Genomic DNA, 17452 nt, shown 5'->3' with positions numbered 1-17452 from the left:
CCTATCTGCTGCTCCATATCTCCCTCTGAACTCCCCTCCTCTTCCTCTCTTACCTGTCCTTATAAGGACCTTTGTGGAACAAGTAGGTTGTGTGTGACTGATTAGCAGACTGTACGTCAGTCCCTATACTGATAAAGGACTGCTGCAGTATAGGGCAGCGGTCAGAAGTAGTGCACCTCAACCCTATGTATTGTGGACCTATACCAGTCCTTACAGAATAGCAGACTGCACCTCACTCAACCCTATGTACTGTAGTACCCTATACCTTACCAGTCCTTATAAGGACCTTTGTGGAACAAGTAGGTTGTGTGTGACTGATTAGAAGACTGTACGTCAGTCCCTATACTGATAAAGGACTGCTGCAGTATAGGGCAGCGGTCAGCAGTAGTGCACCTCAACCCTATGTATTGTGGACCTATACCAGTCCTTACAGAATAGCAGACTGTACCTCACTCAACCCTATGTACTGTAGCACCCTAGACCTTAGCAGTCCTTATAAGGACCTTTGTGGAACAAGTAGGTTGTGACTGATTAGCAGACTGCAGCAGAAGGGCAGCAGGCAAGTATAATATTCTTTCTATATTTGGAAGAAAGAATATTATACATGTACAAGCCTATTGCCATACCACTGATACCAGTCCTGAAAAGAACCTTTGTGGACCTAATATAGTAACAGCTACTGATTAAACTGACCCTCACTGGCTCACACACAGCTTACTGCCTGTCCCTATATAAACTGACAAAACAGAGGCTTCTGAAACAATAACTGGTTACTGGAATAACACTTTTGTGGACCTGATAGTAACAGCTAATGATTAAACTGACTCTCCCTGCAGCACACAGTGTCCTGTCCCTTTCTCTAAACTGACAAAAGACACTCAGGCTGCTGCAACAATCACTAGCACTGCACTGCCTCAAACCTATATCCTGAACTACACCTAACACCGATACCAGTCCTGAAAAGAACTTTTGTGTACCAAATAGCTAGCGATTTGGGTCACTGCAATCTCCCTGCTCCACACAGCAACCTCTCCCTATAGTGACATATGAAAGAATGTAAAATGGCCGCCGGATCGGGTGTATTTATAAGTTAGGGGGAATGTCCAAGTGTCCATGTGCTGTAATGTCTCAATTGGCTGTCCTGTACCCCATGATGGATGTGTCATCATAGGTCAAAGTTCTTTTACACAGTAAACACGGAAGTCCGCCGGGCGAAAGGCGGCAATAGTCCGCCGATCGGGCAAATCGCGAACAGCCGAAATTCGCCGTGAAACGACCGCCGGGCGAACCGTTCGGCCATCACTACTGACCACATCCACCTTTGCCTGTGGACACATACGCTACTGGTCCCCTCACAGTGCCATGAGAACATCTGCCTCTCCTTCTTGTCCCCCCAGACATGATGGAGTGGAAAGTGGTGTTTGGTGCACTTTAACCTGAGTACTCACTACACAGACACACTCCACTGATACACTACAATACACTGCAGTAAAACTGCACTGACGCACTGAAATATACTGCATTAAATGTGCAGTAATGCACAGATATATTGTCAGAAACCATGAATCAGACTGAGACAGAAGCACAGTTAAATCACACTTAATAATAAAAAAGTAAACATAGTCAACACTTAGCCAGAGTTCTGGAACCGGAACAGATAGTCAGACAAGCCAAAACATCAGGGAGCCAAAGAACAGCATAGTAGAACAGCAAGCAGGATTTGGAGCTAGAAGGAATGTCAGCCAAGCAAGTCTTTAAAAGAAACACAGGAGAGCGTCTCTAGAGATGTGACCAAGGCGAAGGCAGAGATCATCTGGACTGGACAGCTTAAGTTGGCAGTACTGACAAGGCAGGATATCATCAACAGGTGAGTCACTGTGGAGAGAAAGGAGCTGGCAATTAGCCGACAGCTGATCGGCCAGCTCAGAGAAGGAAGGGCTGAGCCCAACCCTAAAAAAAATATACATGTTAAACACACTAAAATATACTGCGTTTACCGTCAGGTAATGCACAGAAGTATACTGAATTAAACATGCACTAATGCACAGAAATATGCTGCGTTAAATGTGCACTAACACACTGATACATACTGTGTTAAATCGCACATAATGCACTGAAATATACTACATTAAATGGCACATAACGCTCTTAAATTTACTGCATTAAACTTGAAGTAACGCACAGAAACATACTGAGTTAAACGTGCACTAATGCACTGATATATACTGTGTTATAATGGCACGTAATGCTCTAAAATAAACTGCATTAAACGACACATAATGCACTGAAATATACTGTGTTATACGTGCACAAAAGCACAGAAATATACTGCGTTAGATAGCATGTAACGTACAGAAATATACTGCATTCATCCTGCACTAACACACTGAAATATACTGCATTAAACAGCATGTAACGCACAGAAATATACTGCATTCAATGTGCACTAACTCACTGAAATATACTGCAGTAAACCTGTCCTGACAAAATAAACAGACACAAATGTAAAAATGAATGATCACTATACTCACACTGTCTGATCACTAGATTTACACTAAACTAATATTCTACACTGACAATAGAATCAGAATAGCACACTTATGCCCCGTACACACGATCAGAAATTCCGTCAGAAAAAACTTGGATGGCTTTTCCCATGGAATTCCGCTCAAGCTTGCCTTGCATACACACGGTCACACAAAAGTTCTCTGAACTTTCGACTGTCAAGAACGCTGTGACGTGCAACACTACGACGAGCCAAGAAAATTAAGTTCAATGCTTCCGAGTAAGCGTAGGAATTTTGCGCATTGGAATTTGTGCAGACGATCGGAATTTCCGATCTGAACTTTTTCCGACCGAAAAATAGAGAACATGCTCTCAATCTTTTGCTGGTAGGATTTCGGCCAGCAAAAGTCAGATGGAGCATATACACGGTCGCATTTTCTGACCAAAAGCTCTCATCGGTCTTTTGCTGGCCGAATTTCCGATCGTGTGTACGAGGCATAACTCTCTAGTAGCAGATAGAGCCCTGTTCTCTCTCTTTCCAGGCAAATTTATCACGCTACAAATGGCCGCTATTAAAAGAATACTTTTATAGTGTGGGGCAGGACTAAGAGCAATGAGCCATGATTGGATAAAGTCATCATTACTTTCTCCAATCATGGCCCTGACAGTGCTCTGTGCCCTGATTGGGCAAAGCTTTCATTGCTTCAGACAATCAGGGCTTCCAATGCATTGTGTGGCCTAACAAATGGTCAAAGCGCCCGATAATTCGGGTGTTTGTCAAATGGGTGAACAGCCAATGTTCAGTCAGAACTCATGCTCAGGCTGAACCATTCACCCATCCCTAGTGTTGACATTCCAGAACTTCCACTCTAGTCATCAATTGCAAGGAAGTCACAGGGATATTCTAGGATTTGGTTTCTGTGTACAAAAAATAGGTAGTCCTGGATTATGAAGGGCTTAACAGAGGGGCTGCAAGGCAAAGGGAGGAAGGTGGTAGCTTGGGTAGTAAGGGATAACAAATAAGGATATTGTGATGGCCATTCCAGAAGCAAATGCAGAGCTAGAAAGTTGGCTTGCCAACCCACCCAAATAATTTTTATTAGGGTCTTTGGGGAGGTGATTTGTCATGGCAGCCAAATGAGTACAAGGTCACTGGCAATGATAAATTAGTATGAAGTTTAGGTAAAGTAGGCACATCTGGTGATATGGAGCATGGTGGTGGATGTAGTGCCCCCCTTGGGATTTGGTGTTTTTAGTAAGTTCATGGTTGCAACTTAGGACAGACTAAAGAGCAGTTCCCTTTATAATATATTGGGACCAAAGACCCCCTTCCTGGTAACTTAAGTGGTAAAATGTGGCTGATTATGGATTATGATTTCATTAAATGACTGCTTTGGCAAAATAAACCCATGTCACACAGTCTGCTTTATTGGGAAAATTCTGGTGAAAAAAATGGCCCAGTACTTCATGAATCCATTAATCATGTATCCAGCTTGTCCCACCAGGCCCCTTACCAGCTGTTTTGTTTAAGGCATTTATTTATGTATTTCTCTTTATTCACATGATTTTATGCCGTGTTCTGTGTTGTGTCCTTTTTTTCCAGTGTGTTGTCAGAGTCATCCCTAGGAATTATCATCGGTTTGCTGGTGCTAATACTTCTGGTTCTGGTGTGCCTTACCACGGTCCAGTTCACTCCATGGATGAGGCAGAAACTCCTCAGAGTACGTATCTGATATTATGCAATACATGTAAAATACACAAGTTAAAAAAATTTCTAGGGTTTCGCTTAGCCACAATTAAATTAAGACTGCTGCACCAAATATTCCCTGAGTACTAGGACCATGCAAATGTTGTAGAAATGTTAACCTATTCCTGTCCGCACTATAGCCGAATGACGGCTACAGCGCGGACCTACATTGCCAGGAGGCTGTTAATAGACATCCTCCCCTTTGCACTCTCCCCACGCTGTGATCACCCGCCCCTTACCACATGATCAGCTAACAGCCAATGACAGCTGATCAAGTGATGTAAACAGAAGAACGGTAATCGTTTTTTTTTTCTCCTCACACTGACAGCATCAGGAGAAAAAAAGCCGATCACCGGCTTCTGTGTAAGGGACATCGGTCCCGAAGAGGAAGAGGCACAGCCGCCTCATCTGTGCCAACCAGTACCACCTGCCATTGTCCACGCAGTGCATATCAGTGCCCACCAGTGTATATTAGTGCCACCAATTAGTGCCAACTATCAAAACCCACGAGCGCCACCTATCAAACCAGTGGTGCCAATCAATGACTCATCAGTACCACCTAGCAGTGCTGCCTATCAGTGTCACCTACCGGTGCCCATCACTGCCACCCATCACTGTCACCTATCAGTGCCCATCAGCGCCAGCTATCAGTGCCCCCTATTAATGTCCTTCAGTGCCACCTATCAATGCCCTTCAGTGCTGCCTTTCAGTGCCACCTATTAGTGCTTACCAGTTCCGCCTTATCAGTACACATCAATAAGCCTATCGGTGCCCATCAGTGCAGTCTTATCAGTACACATCAATAAGCGCATTGGTGCCTATCAGTGCAGTCTTATCAGCGTACATCAATGAAGGAGAAAAATTACCTGTTTGCAAAATTTTATAACAAAACATAAAACTGTTTTGTATTTTTATTCAAAATTCTCAGTCTTTTTTTTACATTTTTTTAACAAAAAATAAAAACCCCAGAGGTGATTAAATACCACCAAAAGAAAGCTCTATTTGTGGGGAAAAAAATTATGGAAAGAGGACTCATAGTGCTATACTGCTTGCATCAAGTATTTAATAAAAAAAAGTATTGCACTTACAGAGAAATCTTATAAAATAGGCAATCTTATAAAATAGGAAATCTTATAAAAAAGCAATGTCGTATAAACACAGCCACGATGACGAGAGGTCGTTCTGTGTGTGTTGATGTCACACCGATAGCTCCGCCCAAAGCGTTTCCCCTTAGAAGGCGTCATCTGGATTGGAACCCTTGTACTCACCACCACTGCACTTGACATGCATTCTAACCCTGCTACTGCACCCACACACTCTTGCATTTGCTGCCACTGCACACACATAAGGATTTGTAAGTACTGTATATATATATATATATACATTTTAAAGCTATTACCATGTGGTAAAATATCTTCATGATCAGAAAAGGGACTTTGGCATATAACGGTGCCAAAAAAAAAAAAAAAATTAATGAACATGTATAGCACTATTTGTACTGATCTTTAATAATTACACATGAGTATAGATCTTCAGCTACATTCCTTAATGGTCCAAGTCCATTTACTTACAATAAAATCCCAGACACATTCATCTCGGGTGTGCTCCTTTTGTCTGGATGTTCAGAAATAATGGGCGCCGGTCATTCAATGGATTTAATTTTTTTTTGCACAGGGCATTATGGGAAGAGGGTGAGGTATGGATCAGGAAATCCCGAATTACACTGGGTCTCATACTCTAGACTTGGCCATAAACTCTTCTAGGTCTTTCAACAAAGTCTCTTTGTGGGAAGGTGCAGCGTGCTGCGGTGGCAGTAACAGAACTGTATTGAAGTTAAAGTTCAATAAGAAAAAACTACCCAGTGGGAAGACAACCCAACCAGGCACACTCACAGAATGTTGCAGTGAAGAGTAGAATAGTAGGTCTTGGGTGCACGGACAGCGTGTGTTTTGAGGGGTGGAATGCAGCCTGGCCTGTCTGTGCTTCAATAGGAAGGCTTCTAGGAAGGATTGCATACCCCTGTGCAACTAAAGTGTCTATCTTGAGGAGCAGAATATGGCCTGGTCGGTCTGGGATCAAACCGGGAGTCTTCGAGGAAGGATGGCGTATCCCTGCTTCTAATTACTGTCTGTGATACATGGGTTACCTGTGCCTACACTGACCACACACGCCATGCCTGGGGGCCAGGTTCTTAAATAGACTCTGCACAACCCAAGATGGCCATCAGAGTCACATGGGGTGCCGACATCCAATCGGATAGCTCCCCCAGCTCTCTGCAATGCTACTGAGGTTGAATGCCACCTGCAGTGGAGAAAGTAAACTCCACTTGCCTACATCTTGGCTACCTTCAAAATTGCAGTCTGTGTTGATTGGAATCTTTCAGAGCTTTGGTTCCTTGAAATTTGAGGTTCTATTGGTATCTCAGTCTTTATCTTTCAAGACAGGCATATATAGGAAATTCCCTGTATATACTATCCCACTCATCCAGTCACATGTCCATACTGTATGTTGATAGAGTTGCAGCTTATGCAGTTTATCTCCAGCAACACACATCTTCAGGAGATTTTCTCAGGAGGGGATATCCCTGCTTCCTTCCATGGCTGTACATAATGCCTGGGGAGACTGACTTCCCAGGTTGACATCCTCATAAAGCAAAAGCCCTGCAGGGAAAATCCAGAACAGCAAGTGTCTCAGATATGTATTAGTTCTCCCAGCATGCATAAGCAGGTTCTTCAAACCTGTTGAATGGCCAGGCTATCAAACAACCATAACCCAGAATAATACCTCTCTAGCACTCCCTGCTGGAGCAAGCTCAAACAACACATTGCAGAGAAAATACACTCTACTATTGGAGAAACACTCCTGTTACAGTTAGACCCCTTTCACACTGGGGGCGGCGGGTCCATTAGCGGTTGTTTTAGCGGCACTTTACCGGTGTTATAGCGGAATTTTTTCAGCCGCTAGCAGGGCGCTTTTAACCGAGGAAAGGGTTAATAGCACCCATTTTGTGGCGCTGCTGAAGCCATTTGCAGGCAGTTCAGCAGCACTGCCTATTCATTTTAATGGGCAGGGGCGGTGGAGGAACGGTGTATACTCCGCTTCCTTACCACCCCAAAGTCTTTTTTTTTCTGTCCTGCAAGCGCACCGCCCCAGTGTGAAAGCACTTGCGCTTTCACAGTGGGGCAGCTTGAGTGGTGCTTTTCAGGCACATTACAGGCGCTATTTTTAGCACTAAAACACCTGAAAAGCGCCCCCCCCAGTGTGAAAGGGGTCTAATGCCATGTATACACACGGTCGGAATTTCCAACAGAAAAAGTCCGATGGCAGCCTTTCATCGCATATTCTTTTTCCATCAAAAATTCAGACGGACTTAGATAGAGAACATGTTCTATATTAACCTTCAGAGTTTATTCAGACGGGAAAACCGATCGTGTGTACAGGGCATTAGGCTGATCTACAGAGTTCTGAAATAAAACAAAGAATTTAGGTTAAATACTACATCCCTACACAAATATTCCCAATTCTTACATTGCCATTATATTTGTTTTCATCACCAACATTTTCTCTTTTTGTATATTGTAGGGAAAGAAAAGAGGGGAAGCAGAAAATAATATCTCTATACAAAACACCAATTATCAGGAAACATGTGAGAACCGGACAGGAGTTGAGGTTAAAATATAGAATTGAACTATATCCATATCCAGTATATCCAGTGGCTGAAAGTACGACACATGATCGCTCCCTGCTGGACGTCATTGGAAGTGACAACACTGAAGGTCGTATATGAGAAGACTAAGGTCGTCTACTGGTGATCTTTTACAATAAGATCTGAAGATTTTGGGATCCCACCTCTATATGGAAATGTAATTCCTTGTGTGTATGTGACACTGCTGGGCAGATCGGCAACTGAGTTGGTAGTGCTCTTGCCTTGCGGTGCTGAGGTCTCCTCCAAGGAGTGTGCCCAAATATTATTAAAATAGGCATCATGGAAAATGTCTTTTCAGAATGTTATCTGGCCCATTTCCTAATAAATTAAATGATTTCAATAATTTACAATATACAATTTATAATAAAGAAATAATATACAAATAAAAAAATATATAAAGTGCCGAAAAACACAAAATTATTGCATTTACATAACTGTAAAATCATATAACCAGATATGTTAATCCTGAATGACGTGACCCTGGAGTCTTTGTAGGAGAGGACATAGTAGAGGTAGGTGGCTTTGGTATGGTTGGCTTAGAACAAACACTAAACATGCAAACCTAAATCTCCTGGATCAGCATTCTTAAAGTTTCAGCAGTGGGTAGTTAGAAAATGATACAGCTGTCCAATAACCAACCAATGACCAGCTCTAGCAATGGTCAATGACCAGCTCCAGCAGCAGCCAATGACCAGCTCTAGCAATGGTCAATGACCAGCTCCAGCAGCAGCCAATGACCAGCTCTAGCAATGGTCAATGACCAACTCCAGCAGCAGCCAATGACCAGCTCCAGCAATGGCCAGTGTTCAAAAAAAGAAGAGTCCGGATGGCTGCACACCAAGCTGAGATCCAAAAACGCCTTAATTCATATAAAACCATGAAAGACATGAAGAGCACTACATGTACAAGCAGGGGAAGAACAGTTAGCCCTTGTACACACGGTTGGAGATTCTGACAGAATGTGTCCTATCGGACCGTTTTGTCGGATATTCCGACTGTGTGTGGTCTGCATCGGACTGTTTCTGTCGGAATATCCGACGTACCAAGTTTTCCAACTTGCCAGTAACATTTTCCGACAAAATGCTCCTATCGGACATACTCCGATCATATGTAGCCTACTCCGACGGACAAAGTGCCATGCATGCTCAGATCAAATTCCTAGACCAAAGCTATTGGCTACTAGCATGAACGTAGTCCCGTCGTAACGAAATAATGTCATCACGTTATGTACAATCGGATTTTCCAACAATTTAGTCCGACCGTGTCTATGCAACCTCACTTCCGGACCTCTGCCGGAATTAATCAGTCGGAATTACTCCGAGGGATTTGGTTGTCGGAATCTCCGACCGTGTGTACAAGGGCTTAAGGTGCTTCATCACCTTACAAAAGGTGTGTTGGCCATCACCGTTGTCCTCACTAGCAGCGAGCGTCCATCTTCACTCCTCTTCCTTCCAGCTGGACGGTGCCAGTCACTGCGTGACCCCTTTGGAAATGGCACGATCTGCCCTTTCTAAAGTGTGCATGCGCCGTAAACATTGGCGCATGGCTTTATTGTAAATATCTCCTAAATCGCAGAGGTTTAGGAGATATTTCCAGCACCTACAGGTCAGCCTTAATATAGGCTTACCTGTAGGTAAAAGTGGTTGTGCAACCACTTTAATGTCTTTCATGGTTTTATATAAATAAAGGCATTTTTTGGGATCTCAGCTTGGTGTGCAGCCATCCAGACTCTTCTTTTTCTAATTCCCACAGCTGTGACTGGGCAAGCACTCTACATGGAGGAGATCATGCTGCCGGAGCCGGTGTTCCATCAAAATAGCCAATTCATCAAGACCTCCAATTCCGTCACTTTCAATTACAGTAAACCATCAGTAATTGGAGATTTCAACGACTTTATGTTTTGACACCACACCGGCAACCGTATACACTCCGGTACGCGGTATTATGAGCGGATATTGTTACTCTGTTCCGATACTAACCAACAAAATGCCTGCCTCTGCGGAGGCAACTTCTTCCTCCTTACCCGCTGTTGTGTCAAAACAGCAAAGCCTTTGTACACTCATGATGTACACTCACTACTTTACATTGTAGCAAAGTGTCATTCCTTCAGTTTTGTCACATGAAAAGATAGAATAAAATATTTACAAAAATGTGAGGGGTGTACTCACTTTTGTGAGATACGGTATGCGATGCTGCATAGAACAGCCACCCTGTAGCAGTTAATATGCTATAGGGCAGTTGGAAAGTGGTTAAATAATCTAACCTATATACTGTAGGAGCAGCTCTCACCCCTGTAAATCTCCAAACACAGAAAAAAAAATTCTCTAGTACCATAGTGCTCGACTACTCTGAGTTTGGTAATATACAGTATGTTAATCAAAATCAATTATCAATCATATATGTACAAAGTAATCATTCGTAAGAAAAAGTGCATATACACATGTAAACAATATAGAGAATATATATTGTCCAACCAATGTGCATGTGAACTCCAAACCATATATAAAAATATATATTCAGAATTCAAAAAGTCCCAGTGTATTACCCGTGAAATATAAAAAAAAAGTTCCATACACTTACCAGATCCTTTAGTGCCTTGGATTAATAATTGCCCAAAGTCCTGATTGTTTCCAACCAGGTGTGCAACCAGATGTTCTCTCACCTCCTTGGACCTCAGTATTACAAAGATATCATAAACAGTATTTTATCACAATCTCCTACGATCTTGCTTCACAGTCAAGGTCCAGGTCATATGCTCATAAGGAAACACAGAGAGACTCCATAGTGCTTACGGACTATTTATTACATTAAAATCAAACTTCTCCAAATGCACTCACATAAATAAAAAGTATTCATGCATGTAAACAGGACACTCCAGTCCACAGCAGTTAACAGACCATAAGATCGATCTGTCCTCCAGCTTAGCCGATGTGATTATGTTCCCACCTCCTCCCACCTGACGTGTTGCGTCCTTCTGGACTTTCTCAAAGGCCTTGTAACTGAACTACCGTTGTGGATGTATGTGAAGGATAGTTTGGTGAGAGGGGTAGAAGTGCCTGGGAGTGGTGGGAGGAATTGAAGCATTATCGGTTATATAGATGATGTGACAATGGTGTTTAGAGTATACGTGGTTTGAGGAGAGCAAAATTGTCAAGCAATATTTTTTGTTCTCCGGGTAGGTTTGCATTAAATATGACAACGAGTGGATGTAAGTTTTTTTTTTAGTTAATTTGAGAGATGTGGAACAGTGTGGTTGGAAGGTATGTAAGGGATTGGTGTAAAAATACCAGGTCTAAATAGAGAGAGAGCTAGGAGGAGGTATAGGGGTACATTTCTGGTCATTAAAGACCTCAACGTTAGAGTGGAAAATGTTGATCATTAAGGCCGTCATCCTGCAGATTTTACTATATTTATTTTATGCCTTTCCTTCGGTATGCTTTAGCATGCCATGTGTGAGGTGTTTGAGGAGATATAAACTGAGTGAAGTAACTAAAGGTGTGGTGTGAAAGTTGGAAAGTGATGGGAGAGTTAAAGGGAAGGAATGGGTTGGATTTGATAGGTGGATTTAATAAGTTGCAGAGTAAGAAATTATGAAGGAATGCATGCAGTGAAGAAATTGTCAATTGGCAGTAAGATGTGGCGAGGGTGGCTCTACATAGATTTTTGCCACCAGGAGAGTTTCAGAGGAGGAGAAAGCTGGTTGATAATGAGGTGTGCCCAAGGGAGCGGAGTGGGAGGGTGGACAGTGTTGAGCATTTGTTCTGGAGGTGTGGTATGTCTGAGAGGTGGGGTGTAGGAGGGTGAAGAGTGTGGAGCATTTGTTCTGGGGGATTGGTATGTCTGAGAGAGGGGTGTAGGAAGAAGTGGAGTGTGTGGAGCATTAGTTCTGGAGGTGTGATATGTCCAAAGGAGGAGTGTAGGAGGGTGGAGAGTGTGGAGCATTTGTTCTAGAGGTGTGGTATGTCCAAAGGATGGGTGTAGGAGGGTGGAGAGTGTGGAGCATTTATTCTGGAGGTATGGTATGCCCAAAGGATGGGTGTAGGAGGGTGGAGAGTGTGGAGCATTTGTTCTGGAGGTATGTTATGTCCAAAGGATGGGTGTAAGAGGGTGGAGAGTGTGGAGCATTTGTTCTGGAGGTATGTTATGTCCAAAGGATGGGTGTAGGAGGGTGGAGAGTGTGGAGCATTTGTTCTGGAGGTATGTTATGTCCAAAGGATGGGTGTAGGAGGGTGGAGAGTGTGGAGCATTTGTTCTGGAGGTATGGTATGCCCAAAGGATGGGTGTAGGAGGGTGGAGAGTGTGGGGGATTTACAGGTATTCTGGAAGTGTGAAAATGGTGAGGAAGAGTCTAATGAAAGTGGTGAAAGGTTTGACTGAGGTGGAAAGAATGACATGTGTTTGGGTTATATATGATTGGGAAGAATGAAGAATAGGCTCTATGGAAATTGTGTAAAAGAAAACTTGTGGAACATTGATGATAAGAGGAGAAACTGAATGTAAAGGATTGTGTATCTATGGACCCAGAAGAGTTCTACGTACTGTATATGAATATTGTGATTGCAAGATTTATGAATAGGAGGCAGTACAAAAGATCTGGAAATGGAGTGGGTGGGTGAAGGGAGCAGAGTAGATACAATTATGATAATGTTGTTGTTGGGTATGAATGGGTGGAGTAAATTGTAATAAGTGGAGGGATGTGGGAGGTTTAGGGCCGGTTCACACAGCGATGCGATGCAAGGCGACACGGCTCGCCTCGCCTCGCTCCCGCAAGTCGCCCCCGTTCAGTACTATGGAACCGTTCTGAGAGGAGCGACTCGAGTCGCTCCGACTCAGAAAAAAGGTTCCTGTACTACTTCTGGGCGACTTCGGGGGCGACTTGCATTGACTTCTATACAGAAGTCCTCTGCAAGTCGCCGCTGAGATCCCCGCAGGTCGCGGCGAGGCAAGTCGGAGACGCCTCGCCGCGCCTCGCTGTGTGAACCGGCCCTTACCGTTAAGGCTTTGGTGTAGGAGTGGGTGGTTTGCGCCTTTTTGAAATGTGTGTTTGGGAAATGAGGAAAGTAGGAAATAATAATAATAGTTACAATTTTTATGGTTGGGGTTTGGTAGGGGTGTTTTCCAGAAGGTATCAAGTTTTCCAGAAGGAGGATGGACATCCTTTTTTTTTTTTTTTTTTTGAAGGGGGTATGGGAGGAGTGCATTATGGGTTATGTTTTATTTTGCATATAAAGTATTTAATTTTGCTGTGTGTCACTAATTTGTTTTTTCTTTTCATTATAGGGTGAGTGTAGTGCAGCAGTGGAGGGAGAGTGCAGTATTATGATGTCTAGGTGGAGGAAAAAAGTTGAGGGAAAGTTTTGTGGGGTAGGGTTAGTGGTGCTCAGTGATTATTATTATTAGTAGTATTATTGCTTTTATTATTAGTATTATATATGTATTTTGTGTTGATGTTACTGGATGAATTTTTTTTTTTTGTTACTTTTTGGAATTTTTGTTACGTAAAGTTGGTTTTATAAACATTTTAGGACATTTTAAATAAAAGAATTACAAAAAAACAATCAGCATAGAAATAAGGGGAGTATTATTTCCTGCTCTGTGGGTAATAAACTCTGAGGGCAATTTACATAGTGAGTGGAAAATGATCGATTTAAAGAAAATCTTAAGATTCTCTATATCTGGCTTTGCTATACAACTCTGGTGGGTTTGCTCAAAGCAGGAGTTGCCTGGAAGTTGCCATTTCCCTCAATGATGAACCCAATTCACATACGTTATTTGGCAAAGGGGTTGACATACTTGTATATAACTTTTTCAATACTAAACAGGCCCTTCTAAACCTGGCTGACAACACAGCTTGGGATTTTGGTGCAGCAGGGGCAGTATTGTCAGCTCAAAAAGTAATTTAGGAGCTCACTGGATATCTGGCAGGTATTTTTCCATATGGAGAAAATTCAAGAGCCCCACCCAGTGCACAGGAGGAGTAACTACTCATATATGTACAAGTTACAATCCTCCATGTACCAGGCAGGGGTCTTGTTCATCCACTGGCGATAGTGCAGACCTGTCATCTAAAAAAAATGTAAAGAAATATTGTTAGAACAAAAAAGAGAAATGGTTCCTGAAATTAAATTAGGAAAAAATAATTTATAATAATAATAAACTGCATGTGGTCAGTTCTGCGGGTCTGTTTATCTTTAGAATATCTGAGTATCCCGCGACAATAAATTATCTATGAAATGGTAATAAATCATAAGGTTACAGGTTGCGGTTCCATTAAAAAGGTTACAAAAAGGTTTAAAGCCCCGTACACACGAGAGGACTTATGTCCGACAGACTTCCGAAGGAGTTCCGTCGGAGTTCTGCCGGAGTTCCGACAGAGTTCTGACGGATTTTTCGGCTGAGCGGACTTGGCCACACACAATCACACTAAACTCCGACGGATTCGAACGTGATGACGTACGACTGGATTCGAATAAGGAAGTTCATAGCCAGTAGCCAATAGCTGCCCTAGCGTCGGTTTTAGTCCGTCGGAATAGCATACACACGAGCGAATTTTTCGAAGGGACCGGGTCCGGCGGAGTTCCTTCGGAAAAATTTGAAGCATGTTCCATATTCTAAAGTCCTTCGGACTTTGGCGAGTCAAAAGTCCGTTGCAGCCCACACACGATCGAATAGTCTGACGGAATCAGTCCGTCGGACTTTGGATGTTGAAAAGTCCGCTTGTGTGTACGGGGCTTAAGAGGTTCCACCAAGATGGAATATAAAAGGTTGTGTAAATTAAAAAATAACCCCATAATAGGCATATCTATAAAAAAGACAAAATACAAATGGACAGAGACCTACACCAACCAATAAGCAACCATCATTCACCGGTGTTCTTATTGCTGCTCTAAACGTGTTATAATTGGTCTTGGCAATGCCATAATAAAATAGCAACAATTTAAAAGGTTTAACAGCAAACTGGTAATATCATGTCTCAGTCTGATTCATGGTTTCTGACACCCTGACAGATACAGTATAAGTACAATCAGGGTACCAATAGCAGGAGGTCTCGAGGACCCAGCATCGGTCAAAGCATGAGAAGGGTTCTAGGACCCAGCACCTCCGCCAGCACATCACATGGGCCTTTATAAGGAAGCCAGCCCTTGGCTGAAGTGCTTTTTGATCTCAGCTGTTACTGATTTTCCTGTGTTTCCTTTGATTCTTGATTACTGACCCGGCTTGTTGCAGACCTGTCTCCTGACCTTGATCTCGGCTTGTCCCAGACCTGTCTCCTGACCTTGATCATGGCTTGTTCCAGACCTGTCTCCTGACCTTGATCACGGCTTGTTCCAGACCTGTCTCCTGACCTTGACCTCGGCTTGTTTTAATGGATCTCCTTGGCCTGCTACCTGTCTTGAGCCTCGGCTCTGAACCTAAACCTCGTCTTCTCTGCTATTCATCTGGCTTGAACCTTGGCTTGTATTGACTACCCTCTCTCTGTGACCCTTGTTACCTGCTACATCTCACAGGCGCCACCTGCCTGCAGCAGCCCTGAAGCACATCAGCAGTGTTCCGGAGCCTTTTCTGCAAGCTACGCTGCAGGCGACCTGTGTGACTTTGAGCCTGACTCCTCCTGTTTCACCTCCAGGGGGGTCTGGAACTGAGCTGCAAGGGAGGCCTTCTCTCCATTGGCCTTCAGCACTTTGGTACTTGATAATATCCAGCAAGAGTCCTGCTATTACCATTGTTAGCTAGAAGACACATTGTATCAGCCTCTTTAATTCAGGTTTCTCTTTAATTTTCCTAACTACAGGTCTTATCCCCACCACTCTCAGAGTTACTAACAGACGTTCCATCATTGGCATACCTCCCTACTTCCTGAGATATAAGGGAAGGACACATAGCACAAGTATGTGGGGATACAACACACCAAATGCTAGTTTTGCAATAGTTTAGAGGTTGTATAAAAGGTTTAGTGTGTTACAACATTCTTGGGAGTTAAATAGTACATTTTAGAGAAATCTGTACATCAGAAGAGCAACAGAGAGCTCCAAAAAAAGATTTAAATCATTCTAAAAGAGAAAACTAGGGCAGCTACAAAACACACAAACATGCATTGCCTTATGTTTCAAAGCAAAATCACTCATGGATATCGTGGTACAAAAAGTAATGACTTTGTGCAGAACTGCTAGTGTGACATGGCCATAAAATATTGAATATTGAATTGAGAAAGCCACATACCTGAGACTCTTGGTCATATGTGATATTCTTTCCGATGCACCATCGCTCCCCACTTTGTGTTCATTCAATGTCTACCTCTGCGCCAACATGTAAGGAAAACTCATCATCAAATATGATAAGTGCCTCCTCCATGTTGTCCTTCTGTGGTTCTGGAGTCATTTCAGACTGAGATCCAGATGTGTCTGTGGTCAAGAGGTAAGACAAGGATGTGATGGATACACTACCTGATGAGGTGTTCAAGTAGGAAGCTATGGATTCCTCAGATTGTACAGAACAGCGTTCTATTGGATCCTCGTCTTCTTGTCCTGTGGTTGCATCTGGGGTTTCTTCCTTCCAGCTTTCAGTCATATATTTCAGGATTTCTGAAGCTTTACTTCTTTTCATATAGTCAATAGCCAAAAGAGAGATAAACATCCTTCTTATCTCAGTGGGAATCTTTCTCCATGCTTTAGGAGGCTTGTCCATATGAAAATTGTTCTGCCAGTCAACAAAACATTTATATCCTTGATCATCAAGGGTTGCCACCTGCCATGGAATCTCCCCCGTGAGTAGGCAGTAGATGATGACCCCAAACGACCACACATCCAGGCTGCTATCTACAATCAGTCCATTAGAGATGGTCACGTCACGCAATTCTGGGGCCATATAAGATTTGCTGCCACACCTGGAGGTTATCATTTTCCCTTTGACCTTAGCAAGGCCAAAGTCTGTGATCTTGATGAGGTGGCAGTCCTTGTCGAACACTAAAATGTTTTCTGGCTTCAAATCCATATGAACAAGTCCTTTCTCAGACATGAATTCAAGAGCATTGGAGATCTGTACAGAACACCTCTTGACTGCATCTTCTGGGATTCCCACCTAGGAAAAAAGAAATGAAAATACAAAAGAGATGTTAAAAATACAGTTTGGTAGAATATAAAGAGAAATTCAGAATCAGTGAAAGTATATGTACGGCCATAACTTTTCACCATCATTAAGACAAAGTGATGTAAAATTCAAAATATATTAGTTAACACTTCTTTACCAAAACCAAAAAAAAAAAATGGGTATACTGAAATCTTAATGTACTTACGTGGGGTAATATCATGGTGAACAGATCACCAACAGGGGCCAGTTCCTGGGCAAAAACAAAGTAGTCGATGGTGGTGAAGGCGATGCCAATACATCCGATGATATTGGGGTGAGGAGAAAGTAAGTATGAAACACTGAACTCCTGGAGGAAAGACCGCAGGCTGGTCTTCTTTTTATCCATTATCTTCAACGCCATTGTTTGG

The 17452-nt window shown here is 42.9% G+C and overlaps 1 protein-coding gene across 3 annotated transcripts in view; it reads left to right on the top strand.

Annotated features, from left to right (window-relative positions):
* LOC143995870 (uncharacterized) overlaps nucleotides 1–12295 on the top strand; it is a 207934-nt gene extending 195639 nt beyond the window's left edge. For all 3 annotated transcript variants that reach the window (XM_077490596.1, XM_077490595.1, XM_077490594.1), the window contains 2 exons: nucleotides 4109–4226; nucleotides 7835–12295. In XM_077490596.1, the coding sequence (XP_077346722.1) occupies nucleotides 4109–4226; nucleotides 7835–7933 (217 nt within the window). In that variant the 3' untranslated portion in view covers nucleotides 7934–12295. The remainder of the gene's footprint in view (nucleotides 1–4108; nucleotides 4227–7834) is intronic.
* The last annotated feature ends 5157 nt before the right edge of the window (nucleotides 12296–17452 follow it).

The sequence above is a fragment of the Lithobates pipiens genome, unplaced genomic scaffold, assembly GCF_037356315.1.
Source record: "Lithobates pipiens isolate NorthernLeopardFrog02 unplaced genomic scaffold, aLitPip1_a1.2 Scaffold_19, whole genome shotgun sequence".
NCBI classification, from domain to species: domain Eukaryota; kingdom Metazoa; phylum Chordata; class Amphibia; order Anura; family Ranidae; genus Lithobates; species Lithobates pipiens.
This window is presented reverse-complemented; position numbering and strand designations above follow the sequence as displayed.